Source organism: Protobothrops mucrosquamatus, unplaced genomic scaffold (genome assembly GCF_001527695.2).
Source record: "Protobothrops mucrosquamatus isolate PMUCROS unplaced genomic scaffold, P.Mucros_1.0 scaffold958, whole genome shotgun sequence".
NCBI classification, from domain to species: domain Eukaryota; kingdom Metazoa; phylum Chordata; class Lepidosauria; order Squamata; family Viperidae; genus Protobothrops; species Protobothrops mucrosquamatus.
This window is the reverse complement of record NW_015387202.1, coordinates 427,308-440,470: the sequence shown is the minus strand read 5'-3', so window position 1 is coordinate 440,470 and position 13,163 is coordinate 427,308. Positions and strand designations below refer to the sequence as shown.

The window sequence follows — 13,163 nt, the reverse complement described above, 5'->3', positions numbered from 1 at the left end:
AGTTCTGTCCCTTCACTGTCAAAGATAAATGGTTGGCACCGTGTCCTACAGAATCCAGTCTTAAAATGCAGGCAGTCCTCGATTTACAACAGTTTGTTTAGTGACTGTTCAAAGTTACAATGGCACCAAAAAAAGTGACTTATGACCATTTTTCACTCTTACGACTTTTGCAGCCTCCCCATGGCCACGCGATTTACATTCAGACGCTTGACAACTGGCTCATATTTATGACGGTTGAAGTGTCCCAGGGTCATGTGATCATATTTTGCGACCTTCTGACAAGCAAGGTCAATGGGGAAGCCAGATTCACTTAACAACCGTGTTACTAATTTAACAAGCGATTCACTTAACAAATATGGCAAGAAAAATCATAAAATGGGGCAAAACTCACTTAACAAATTTCTCATTTAGCAACATAAATTCTGGCATCAATTGTGGTTGTAAGTTAAGGACTACCTGTACTGCCATCCTCACATGATTTTCTTGCTCAGGCAAACTCCTGAAAAAGTCACTCAGATTTTACCTGAAATTTGAGCTTGCTTTCTCCTCTCTCTCGTTCCCGTTTATGGATGTTGACCATGAGGGCCTCAAAGCAATCCTTCCAATAGAGCGCCATACGTTCATTGTCATCACTGAAAATGCTGAGCTCGTACTGCTTCATATTAGGGGTAATCTAGTTCATAAAGGGTAAGAAGTTTAAAACACACTCCCTTTTTTGGAGAGAAAAAGCATTTTAAGAAATCACAACTTACATATTTATCGATGTAAGCTTGCCATTCATCAGTTCTACAATAGTCCTGGAAGTCCTCAAAAAAGGAAGGGCTTCCATTAGTAGAAGGCAAGGAAGGCAAGTGCAAGTTCATGAACAGAAGGTCATATATTTTGGAAATAAGAGTTCGAACTAGAGGGATCAGGAAGGAGTAAGTTTCAGTCTTTTCTTGGATTGATCTGCTCAGGATGCCCTCCAGTTTTCCCAGCAGATAACAGGATTCCGCTTGGTTGTCAAGCACTTTGGTCTGAAGAAGGGTGTTGAGCTTGGCTGCAGCCATTGCACAAATCTGGAGCAGGGGCAAACAGGAAGAAAAACGACAGTCGACCAATATAAATAACAAGTTACAGGTATACATTTTCCCCAAAAAGTATTTCAATTCTCCACTTGCATCTCTTCAAATCTCATACATTTTGGGGTCCTGGGCCAGATTTGAAATTTTGAGAGCACACTAAAGGGACTCTAATGAAATGTTTTTGATGGTGGTTGTAACCAATCACAAGACACTCACTGCGCTGAAGCCTTTCCAAGGGCATTTCTGTGCTCTAGAGGCATTACTGAAACTTCAGGTAGTATTTGAGGCTGATGTTTGTTTTGCAGTTTGTTGGTTCCCATTTGATATCATTGTCCCAAGATAAATTAAGTAAAGCAGGAAGCTTAGCAGGAAGCAAATTATTACATAAGGAGAGAATCCACATTTGCCTTTTCTCTTTATAACTCAAAGCACTGCACACATATTCCTGACTTTCGGTTGGCTCAGGTCTTATTAGTTGTTATTATGATAACCATGTAAGCACAACTCAATAAAATTAGACATATCAAAAGCATTTATTAGTGCATCCAAATTATATATTGATTATTAGCATATGCTCACCATATAATGTATTTATTGTTTATTTATTTATATTTATATTCAAGCCTTCTTTCAAGAAGTCTCAGAAATATATACAGCTTCTTCCTGAATCCTTTCAAAGTCTCTCTAAGCACGTTAGGCTAAAAAATGACATTCTAAATCAGGGGTGTCGAACTGGCGGCCCATGGGCCAGATGCGTCACATGCAGGCCACACCCACCCCAGCTCTGCAAAGACAAAAAATCTCGTGATATGTCACGATAGGTTACATGACGCGATCGAGTTTGACACCTGTGTTCTAAACTAATGATAAACTATGATTTATTATGAAGAAATTATTGTGATGAAGCTCGCATTCACAATTTCTCCACAGATAGATGGAATTAATATAAAGGACATTTACCATCTGAAACAAATCAGTGGCCTAAACAAAAGAATGGGACCACAGTTTATACAATAACATATTCTAATCAGAGAAAGCAGAAGCTGTTACTTTTTCCCAAATTGTATTTAGACATTCTCATACATTTATACATTGATCAATTATACTTTAAATCCATCCAAGTACCAAAGTTATCTTTTATTGGTGTATTAATGGGGAAAAAGTAAAGTAAAGATGTTCACACCCCAAATTTGACAGAACATATTTCTTTGCAAAAGAAAATCAAACTTTATCATATTTGTGCACAGAAACCTTCAATAATGGAACACACCTGTAAATTATCTTGTCCAATGAATCCAAGAAGCAGCTGGATTTGTACTTGATACAGCTTCACGTTTTCTAGGCCAGAAGAGTACCAGATTGACAAAGTATCCATGAGGGTCACCAGTTCTTCCAAAAGCTGTGCAAAATTAAATCCAGAATTAAGACAAAAAAAGGTCAGACTGTAAACTGTGGAAGATTAAATGCATTGCCCAGGACACAAGAAAATATAATGTTCAATTACGTTCTTTTAAACATTTTCTATTCTCTCACAATTAAAACTATATAATGATTGATGAAAACTACTATAGAATTAGAATGACCGAAGTCTGATTATTTGACAATGGGAGGATTTTGATAGATTTTACTATCATTTGTTGATGATCGGAAGAGTTGGAAAATATTTTTTTATGTTAAACCCTTGCTAGGGAAAAGTGATCCTTATTTTTTTCCCACACCTGGTTAAATGTTCGAAGGTGAAGAGTCACACAGTGTCATAAAGCAGAAGCCAATGTGATAAAGCAGTGAGTACAGTATTATTGGGCAGGGACTATCCATAATGGAAAATCATTGGGTGACTTTGGAGTCAATTGCTCTTCCTTACCCCTAAGAAGGAAGCAATGGTAAATCACTTCCAAAAATGTTGCCATGAAAGCTGTATGGATTTGTCTGGATAATCACAACAAATCAAGACTGACTTGCACAGACAGAGCATAACTGACATAGTCAGGTCTACTTATGGACAACACTGTCACCTAAAAAGGAGGAAGGGGAAAAACTGAGAAAAGAATACTGGTGAAGTAATTCAACTGTTCATTTCACAGAAGCTTTGTAAGTGGAAGGTAAATGTCAAGCAGAGAATAGAAATTGCCAAACAGCAACATTTGTTATCACTGTTTGTTCATTTCTTCCTCGCAGAATCTTTGATTAAACCTTAAAATGTATTTCTTGATTAATTCTAAAGTTTTTAAAACTTACATTTAACAATTAAATTTGGAAAAAAATATTCTTAGAGAATTTACCAAATACTCCAACAATATTTGGGGGCAAATCCATGTAGATTTAAATGTAGCTGTTTAAATCAATTTCTTGTATTTTCAAAGAGGATGAAAATGTACTAAGCAATGGCACCTGATAACATGTTTCCAAAGCTCTTGCCATATAGTTTCATACTGACCTTTTCTGTCCAGAGTCTTGAATTCACAAGACCTTCTGCTTGCAGGAAATCCTGAACAATGAACAAGAGCCGGAAAGCATTTTCAGCATACACTGGGAGGGATTTGGCTTCTCTTGTGTCAGTGACTGCCCACTCCAGCATCTTCTCTAGCAAACTAAGTTAAAGAGAAAGAGGTGGCACCAAATAAGCAACTTTTGTGAATGTTAGTTACTGATGGAAAGGCAGCAGGAAAACAGAACTAAACCCAACATTGTTATTATCTAGCTTTTGCCACTGCAAACCAAGAAATTATATTCTGTGAAATAGTCTAGTTATGTTCTCGGATGTTACACAAAGTTATGTTCTACCTTAATTTTCAAATGAATTACTCTGGATTGTCAAACAGAAGAGTTCCCATGAGAAAGTCCCATTGTTTTAAAGGGCTGCTCTTGTCGAGCCAAAAAGCCCCTATCCTCCTGTCTTTTTGTACAAGCCTGAACACCTGGCTCTGCCAGTTGCCCTTGGGACCCAACATGGGGGTACCATACTGGAGGTGGCTACTAGGATAATAGCAGACCTCCAACCTCATCCCATGTCTCCGGCTCCCTCCTCGCCCATCTTTTGATTCATGTTGCTGTACTTTCATTATGTTTTATTGTTATATTTACATTTTTTATAATTTTTATTCTATTGTTGTAGGTCACTCAGAGTAGCCCCACAGCAAGATGGATGACAAATAAATTTAATAAAAAATAAATAAATACATAAATAGATTTTTACCCATTCCATTTTTGCCTTGCATACCCCCAAAAAGTGAATAATCACATTCTGGTGATTCTCCAAGTGGGAAGAACTCGCATGGGCTGACAGAGGAAAGTGGATATTGTGCTCTTTAAGTTATATAAACACCTGCTATGTGGGCATTTTGGTCCTGCTATCACTGCCGTGTCTGAAATTCTGCATTTGTTCAATAAAAGGTAAGAATTTAAAAAGCTTTTTAGTTAGCATGCCTTTCAATAGGAAATGGAAGGAAGCAAATCAAATCAGTATTCACTATTTACTCAGTTTCTGGGTCTAGAATGTCTGATTTGTGAATATACAAGAAGCTAATTTTTGTTGAACTTAAATGCAGTTAATATACGTAAAATTATTTTGCGTGTGTACATTGGGCCCTTCTCACAAAGAGGTAAGACCCTCTTTTGGACATTCAATCTCTGAATATTTGGACCATCTTGCACAGAACTCAGGGCTCAAAATGGAATTTGAGGATGAATAAACATCATAGTACCCACAAACAGCAGGGCAGTGGGTTAACTGTATTGTTAACTGTAGATACTCAGTATCTAACAAGTAACAAATAATACTATTCAGTATGGATTTGTTAAAAATCTCTGCTTATTGATGCAATTCAAGAACTGAACCATTAACTCACATGGTCTGACTTGTCATACCATTGCCATATCATTTTGCACATGGGGATAACTGTAAGAATTATAATACATTGGAAATACCACTGATTTGTGAAATAAGTGCCATTTACATTACGGAATACTGTAAGGACGGACTCAATTTTTAAAAAAAGAGACAATAAAGATACTTTTGAGCAATATGGACTAACTTTTTAGCACCTTTTTTCTTCTCTTTAAATATTTTATAACATATGTGGTGTTTATACTGTTAATTCAGGCCACATTAACATCATTTCTCTTTTCTGCTTTCCATTATCACTTTTTTCTTTCCATAAAACAAATTTTGAAAAAGTAATAATTTGACTTACTTGAGTTTAATTTCATCTGATGGTCGTAGTAATTCATTAGAGATGCCCAATTTGGTAAGTGCAGAAAAAACTTGACCCTTCTCAGTCCAAGCTGCATCATCTGATCTTTCGATGCCTTTCCACATCACACAAAGCAAAATATCTGTCAGAAGCTGAAGGAGATCTTCTTCGCATGCCTAGAAAAAAAACAGACATGCATTTTAAAAGATTACAGTATTTTTGAAAAACATCTTCCTAATTTTACTTATAAAGAGCAGATCAATTCTACTTTGTAACAAAGATTCACAGCTTATATTAAAAACTGCTGGTATTACAGATTCTAAAATGATAATGGGCAGCTTTTTTGACTGATGGGGCCCAGAAAACTATACAATCATATCTTACACTGGTTTTTTTTTAAACAAAGAAAAGGCAACATACTGAAAGGGGCAGCCTAAAAATAGGTGCAAAGTGCAAGAAACTAAAAATAAGAAAATAAATCACCCAGAGCAATTTGCATGGACAGTTCTAAGAAAGATGCATCTCTCATTCATTCATTCATTCATTCAATCATTCCTTTCATTCACTTTCATTCATTCATTCATTCATATTAATTTGTTGAAAAAATGCACGTCACCCATCTTATACAATGTAACCTTAGATGGCAACCATCAATCAAGCCAGTATAAATATAATTAAAATTAAAAACCATAATGCTCCAACCAAAGCATTTCTGAAATATCAGGAGAGAAGAGGATTCATGGCTCTTCCAAGAGATGCATATCTGGAAACTGGCTAACTACTTGTCTGCTTACACTCTCAAGCAGCCCAGATGGAGGTAACAGCCAGACTTGAGAGAGAAGCAGGAGCATCAAGTGTGCATTTATGTACACTGGGGATATCTCACTGAATTCTTACTGTTTAATGTTATTTTTTAAAAAATCAGAACCACCGAGCAAGGAGGTCTTTTAGCCATGTACCTCATGAACTTCAAATAAGGAAAGATCAGCAGCAAAAACCAGCTCTTCTGCAGCATTTGGTTCCTTGTCAAGCTGTCCAGAAAATGTCTTTGTATTCTCAATAGGGGAAGGGGTGCTGGGCAGACTATCAGCCATCTGGCTCCCACTTTCACCCAGTTCATAAGAGTCAACACTTGAGAGGTCTAAGCTTAAATGTGAAGGATTCTTCTGCCACAAGTCCTCCTGATCCTCAGGTCTAAATGACATCTCCCCCATGGATGTCGCAGATGTCACTGTCGCAGATTTGCCATCTTCTAAGCTCCACTGATCACAGGAACCATTAACAGATGCAAAACTGGCACCATCTTCCCCATCAGCCTTGGAAGTATGACACTGTTGATGGTCTTTTGCACGCTTGTCATCTCCTTTAGTAGAGTCACTTTTGGTGTCCCTCACACCATCCCTGACATCAGCATGCTCTTTCAGGAACAGTCGAGACAGTGTCTCCTGCCACCCAAGTTGCTGAGAAATCTGTTGTGCTGAATCTTGTTGGGCATGTAGGATTTGCAAAAGCTACCGAAAACATGGATTCAAATACAATACATTGTAAAAGGTTTGTGTTTTAAGATTTATTTTTGTTTCCTGAATGAAATAAAATAAAATAACGTTCTCAGTTTCTTATACATCTACTTATCCTTCTTTCTGTTAGACCTATAAACTAAAACTAACTTAATAGCCAGGGAAGCGTTAAATGAACATGTACATTGTAAGTACTAAGCTAAATAGAACCATCTTTAGAAAAGCCCCATTTAGATGAATAGGGCATTGATTGTTATTAACTTTACATCAGTTTGGCTAGGGCTCTTTCCCATATTCCCAGCAGCATGCTTTCTACAGCTTCTAAAGAAAAGGAACTCTAGAAATTAAGGAAAGAGCAATAAAAGGAAGGTGAACCAGGGAAGCTAGGACTTACATCTGTTGGAGAGGGATTGCCTGGTGGGGGCAGAGGGAGAAGCAAATGTTACCAGTAGGAAGAGCAAAACCATAGAATGCTTTCCACTAAGTTGCTATTCCTCTCTCAGACAGAGAGAGAGAAAGGGAGGGAGGGAGGGAGGGAGGAAGGAAGGATGGACGGACTCTGGTTGCTAGTATGGCTTTTTCTCCAGCAGCTAAAGCAGAAATGGCCATGGAAGCACAGAGCCCCATGGCCAGATGGGAGGGTGAGGCCTTGCAGCAGGATAATTAGAGACGTGCAAGTTACCAACCTCCCTTAGGCTCCTTCTCCAGGTGAATCAGAATGCTGACAGAAGACTGAGATGGAAGCTGCTTTATGAGGATATGTCCTTAGGAAATGATATGGGGAACATTAGGGTGCTAGGGTTAGAGGGGCATGAAGAAGAGGCCCAATTATAGAATCCTTTCCATAATTATTTAATTCTTAAACAATGCCCACATTTTTCTTTTCAAAAGTAGTAAATTTAATTTCAGTATGTATTTCTGTATACTGGACACATAGACATCATAAAAATGAAAGCTCTGAATGCCAAAGATATAAAACTCACAGAGCGCTACTGAAAAATGCTCTTCTCAGATTATGTTCATTGTGCTGTGAAAAACAGATGAAGGGAACCAGATATTGTCAGCCCTATGGATAGGCCACACCAGGAAAAACAACTGCACAGGAAGACTAAAACTATATTTTATTGACAGAAGATCTGATAACGGAATCCTGCATGCCAGATTGTGCTTTTCCTACCATCCCTCTTATATCCCAGTGAATCAGGAGATTCAGTCTGAACTAATCTGCCTCAATACTACCTTGTTTCCCAGGATTTAAGGACTGTTTCAGCCCTCTTTGTTTATATATCAGTGGTTCTTGCTTATTTCCTCAAAGACATCTCCCTCTCTATAGATATAAAGATAGGGTTAGCATTAAAAATGCAGATCTTACTGCAAGAACTATGAAAACTGTTAAGAAAGCCAGTGACTGCCAAGGCCTATCCTGGTTTTGGACAGGAAGAGGAGTTCCCATCTATCCCGTGTTCTGATAATAGATTTGCAGACTGTCTTCTTATGACTTTGATGGAACTAGCTGTCTCACTAGCCATTAGATCCTAATTTCTCTCAGGGTGCACCATCAGCAGGAATATTATTGAAGATAGACATATTATTTAAGGGAGATGGATGTACTTGCATCTTATACTCTGCAGTTACCTCCACAAGAGCAATGGTCTGAAGAGTTCACTAAGTATTTAAGAAATCCTAATCCACAATTATTTTCCAGACTATTAATAGGCTGACCACTATTTAGTATTAATGTGCCCTCCCCACAAGGAGACTAACCTTTTGACAGGCAGCCACTCTTACGTTTAGATCTGCTCTGTGAGCCAAGTGCACCACAGCTAAAAAGTCCTTGCAATTCACAATTGGATCTGCAGAGTACAGAAATGGATTACAACAATAAAGAAATTCATTTATATCAAAATGCCATAAAAGCACAAAAATATGGCTATCAATATATGTTTGCTATTTTGCTAGCTAGCCACATTTGTGCTATTTGCACAGTTTACAGCACTTATACTGGGCATGTGTTGTGTGGAAAAGCTAATAAACATTTGAGTACCAGCATGCAGAATTTGGTTGAAAAGGTTCTTCATAAGAGAAGTGCTAAGTGGAGATTCATTCAGGAGCAGACCCAGTCCAGAATAGCCAACTTCTCTGAGTTTCATACGTTGTTTGCTCCGTTCATAAACTTTAGTGCATTTCAGCATCTGCTCTGCAATCTGCAAGAAAAAAATATATGAACTTCTCAGCAGGGGACAAACTGAAAATTCTGCAGTGCCTATGTAGCTTGTTTACCCCAAGCAAGGTCCACCTGCAGGCAAGACCTCAGTGGAAAAACAGAATTCAAATGGACGTTCATAGAAAAAGTGACTCTGTTTTTTTAACTCTTCTTTATTATTTCCCTGTTGATTTCTGGACGTTACACTACACAGTATAAAATAATTGTTTCCATGATTGTAGCCCAAATGATGTCTATGTAGGAAACGGAATGTGCAAATCACAAAACTGAATTAGATTGTGTGTGATTTTGCTAGAAAATGAGATGCAGAAACACAATCCTCATACGGAAGCCAGATTAAGCTTTCTTTCCTGACCTCATGGACCTACTTAAGATACATTGGTATCTCTCTATCAATTGTCCAAATATCTCCCAGAAGAAAAAGTATTTGTCAATTCCCTAAACTTAATACAAGGTAATTTGAAAGAGGAGTTATGCCTTGTTCCTTCTTCCAAAAAAATCCATGTTTCATATAAAATCCACAACCTTACTAATACTATCAATCACTTTAGGAGAGATGTAAAAAAAAAAAATTTACCTTGAACACAAGTTCTCGTAGCCTATCGGAATACCTCTGATTCAGTAGAAGAGCATAAAGGATGTCTGCATTTCCTGGCTCAAAAAGCAATAAGAAAAGCTGATCTCGGGTTGGACAGGTGTTAAGCAGGTTGAAGAGCATGTCTAGAATCCCATACAGCTTGGGGGAAAAGAGAAAAAAAGGGCACACAGAGATGATCATCTACGAATCTAGAATGCAAAGTCATTCCTGACATTCAATATCATTCCAACAACATTAGTCACCAGTGACTTATCTGAAATATAGGCATGCTTGAAAATGCAAACAGCAACAACTCCTGTTAAGAGTTGCCCCAGTTATTCAGACAAGGGTCATTTTTTCAGCTTATTCAGAATATAACTGAACTTTGAATCTCCTCTGCATAGATACTTATAGCAGAGATAAAGAGATCTGCAAGAACAGGAGACAGAGAAATACGTGGCTGCTCAAATAATTTTAAAAAGTACCAGGAAAAAATGATGGATTTTGTTAACGTTCGGGGAGCCTCACATAACCTCATAGTCTTCCCAACAATGTTTTCCATGAACATTTTTATTCTGTTCTAATATATTACATTATTATCTGGAAAGGCTTATCAGAGCAGCTTTTAAATCAATCAATCAATAAAAAGAAATTACCTCTCCTTAGGCTTACAGCCTAAAAACTGCAGCACAAAAGAAAAAGAGATGGAGAAAAGAGGACACACATACGCACACACACACACACACAAATCAACTTATTCTTGCAAGTTTCTAATAACCACCTGGCATATAAGAAATGGGCTACTAAAATCTTAGTGAACCTCCACAAAATAAGCAGATTATGCAACCTTCCACAAAATGACTATAATACACCCAGTAAACTGATGATGATACAGGATAGATTTCAGCTTTTTTGCTGGGAGTTTCTGATATTTGACCACTCCAGCCATAGCATGACATCCTCACTAAGAGAAGACAATCTTACTGCTTCTCCCGACAGGGCAATTTCTGTGAAGGGAAAGGAAAGATCCAGACTAGACACAGCAGCCATAGATCTAGTTTGTGGAGATAGTAAGTAATTTGTTAACAAATGTTGGTTAAGAGGTGATCTCAGTCTAATTCTTAAAAATTACTGTATGAAAAGAACAACAGAAATCTGGATGCCAAGACAAGAATTGGACAAGATGAGCTTTGGATCTACAATTAAGAGCTTATGGACAGCAAAAATCACACATTCACTATGTTATATGCTGCAGTATTTATTCATTTAAAATATTTTTATAGTACACCAAACTCTGGGTGGCTCCAAAGCAATAGCCAAAATAGCATCATTATACAATTAATATATGCATCTATCGATTAAAACCACAAATAATTAATAAGAACAACCTGGGAACATAATAAACTTTCACAAGCAGTGCATCACCCTCTCATCAATCTCATTCTATCTCAAGGCCTGGGGGAAGAGCCAGGTCCTAAAGAGTTTTTGGAAAGGCTAGGAGGGTGGGGTGGGGTCTGCCAAACTTCAGGGGAAAAAGTGCTCCATAGGGTAGGAGCTTCTATGGAGAAGGCATGCTTCCTAGCTTCCACAAAATCTTCCTAGCTTCCACAAAATGGCAATATTTAAAGGAAGGGATCAGGAGCATGCCCACCCTATCAAATCTGGTAGGAGGGTTGATGTTTTTAGGGAGATGCAGTCCCACAGATAATCTGGCCCTGTGCAGTATAGGGCTTCAAAAGTAATAAACAGTCCCTTGAATTTCACTCAGAAGGAAACCAGAAGCCACTGCAGCTCATGCAACAGACATGAAACATGGGTAAACCTAGCGGCACCCATCATTATACACCTCACTGTATTGTGCACCCCACTGGAAGTTATAGCTTCCAGATGGTTTTCAAAGGCAGCCCCATGAATAGCATAGAGTCACTCTGAGAATGAGATCAGCGGTTCCAAAATTTGACAAATAAATAAATAAATGCAAAATGGGAAGTGACCAAGGCATAAGTGACTGTAATCAAGGCCTCCCGGTCCAGGAAGGGGTACAACTGGCATACCAGACAAATCTGTGCAAACACTGCATCCTCATAGTGTTAAAAGGAAATCCCTGTGCAATGGAGAGGGGAACTGAGGGAGCTTGGTTATTCTGTGAAATACATGCACCTTCAGTGATTCCGGCTACCCCCTTACTCATTGCACCTGTTTTATTGATGGTGGTGGCTCCTTCCATTGTTATAGACAATTACAGGAAAAGAGGGAAGAAGAGATGAAGAGAACAGACATAATAAGTTACCTGCTCCTCATCACTCGTGGCTGCTATGTATCCGATTACGCTCTGGACTTCCTCATGTGTCCCACCTTTGGTCAAGAAGTATTTGATTAGTCCATACAGAGATGTCCTGATTGTCCTAAGATCATCTGGAAGCAAGTCACTGTCCCTAGGGTGGTTTCTAACAAAAACAAGGATTGTCAATTAAAATATAATAATCAATTCTAATATACACTATTTTCTTTTCACAAGCCATTCCTTCTTGTTCCTTAAGTATCTGTGTCCATTAAACTGATGTCGTCAGGGCAGAATTTCAGGGCTGATTTCCAGACTGACAGCAGAATGGATCTCAAATGTAAGAGTTTTAAAAGACATAAAAATAAAGAAATGGGGGAGGGGAGTAATCCTTTATAAAACCCTCTCTTTGATGTATTTATACTAGTTAAAAAGAAAGACTAAAAAATATTTTAGTTTTTCCATTTAAAAATATTTTTATATGAATGCTACAGTATGATTTTAAACTGAACGTCTGTTTATTGTCAGTGTTTGGAAGGAGGCCTTTTATTTTATTTTCAAATAATAAAAGAGGGGGTTAAACTATGCTTTATGCAACTGAACCAAGATAATTGTGGTTTAGTCAATAAACTACAGTTAAAACCACAATGAAATAAATCACAGCATAGTGCAATAGCAGCAATTCAATATTTATATGGTGTCTTTCAAAGATTCAAAGAGTTTCCAGCATGTAGAAAAAGAATTGGACTTTGAAAAGCAAAGACCAAGTCAAACATGAATACAAGATTCCATACCCATAATAAATTCTCAGCGTATCCAACAAAAACTGCACACCGTACTTTTTTCGGAAGAGCCTTCTGCTATCTTTGATAATTGTGGAAAGGTACTGGATATGGCCTAAGAAAGAAATCAGAAGTCCCGATTAGAATAAGGTTGTAGTAGCCAGACCTGTAAACTCTATGGATCACTGATTAGGTATAGAAAATCCTCAACTGAGGACCGCTTGTTTAACAACCATTCATAGTCATAACGGTGCTAAAAAAAGCAACATACGACCAGCCCTCAGATTTATGACCATCACAGTGCCCTCCACGGTCTTATGACTAAAGTTCAGGCACTTGGCAACCAACATGTATTTACAACAGTTACAGCATTCTAGGGTCACATGATCACGTGTGACCTCCCCAGGGAACTTCCAACAAGCAAAGTCAACGGGGGGAAGCCAGGTTTGCTTCACAACCCCAGAAATTTGCTTAATGCCTGTGATAAAATAAGGGCCTAAAATTCGGCATGACTCACATTGCTTA

The 13,163-nt window shown here is 38.0% G+C and overlaps 1 protein-coding gene across 1 annotated transcript in view; it reads right to left on the bottom strand.

The window, feature by feature from the left end:
* Window positions 1–13,163, bottom strand: part of NBEAL1 (neurobeachin like 1) — a 96,895-nt gene that overhangs the window by 28,938 nt on the left and 54,794 nt on the right. The window contains exons 21-31 of the mRNA XM_015819606.1: window positions 12,651–12,753; window positions 11,866–12,022; window positions 9,576–9,734; window positions 8,819–8,978; window positions 8,539–8,627; window positions 6,217–6,768; window positions 5,258–5,433; window positions 3,502–3,655; window positions 2,335–2,463; window positions 753–1,058; window positions 524–673 (exon numbers count right to left, since the gene is read on the bottom strand). Coding sequence (XP_015675092.1) covers window positions 524–673; window positions 753–1,058; window positions 2,335–2,463; window positions 3,502–3,655; window positions 5,258–5,433; window positions 6,217–6,768; window positions 8,539–8,627; window positions 8,819–8,978; window positions 9,576–9,734; window positions 11,866–12,022; window positions 12,651–12,753 — 2,135 coding nt within the window. The remainder of the gene's footprint in view (window positions 1–523; window positions 674–752; window positions 1,059–2,334; window positions 2,464–3,501; window positions 3,656–5,257; window positions 5,434–6,216; window positions 6,769–8,538; window positions 8,628–8,818; window positions 8,979–9,575; window positions 9,735–11,865; window positions 12,023–12,650; window positions 12,754–13,163) is intronic.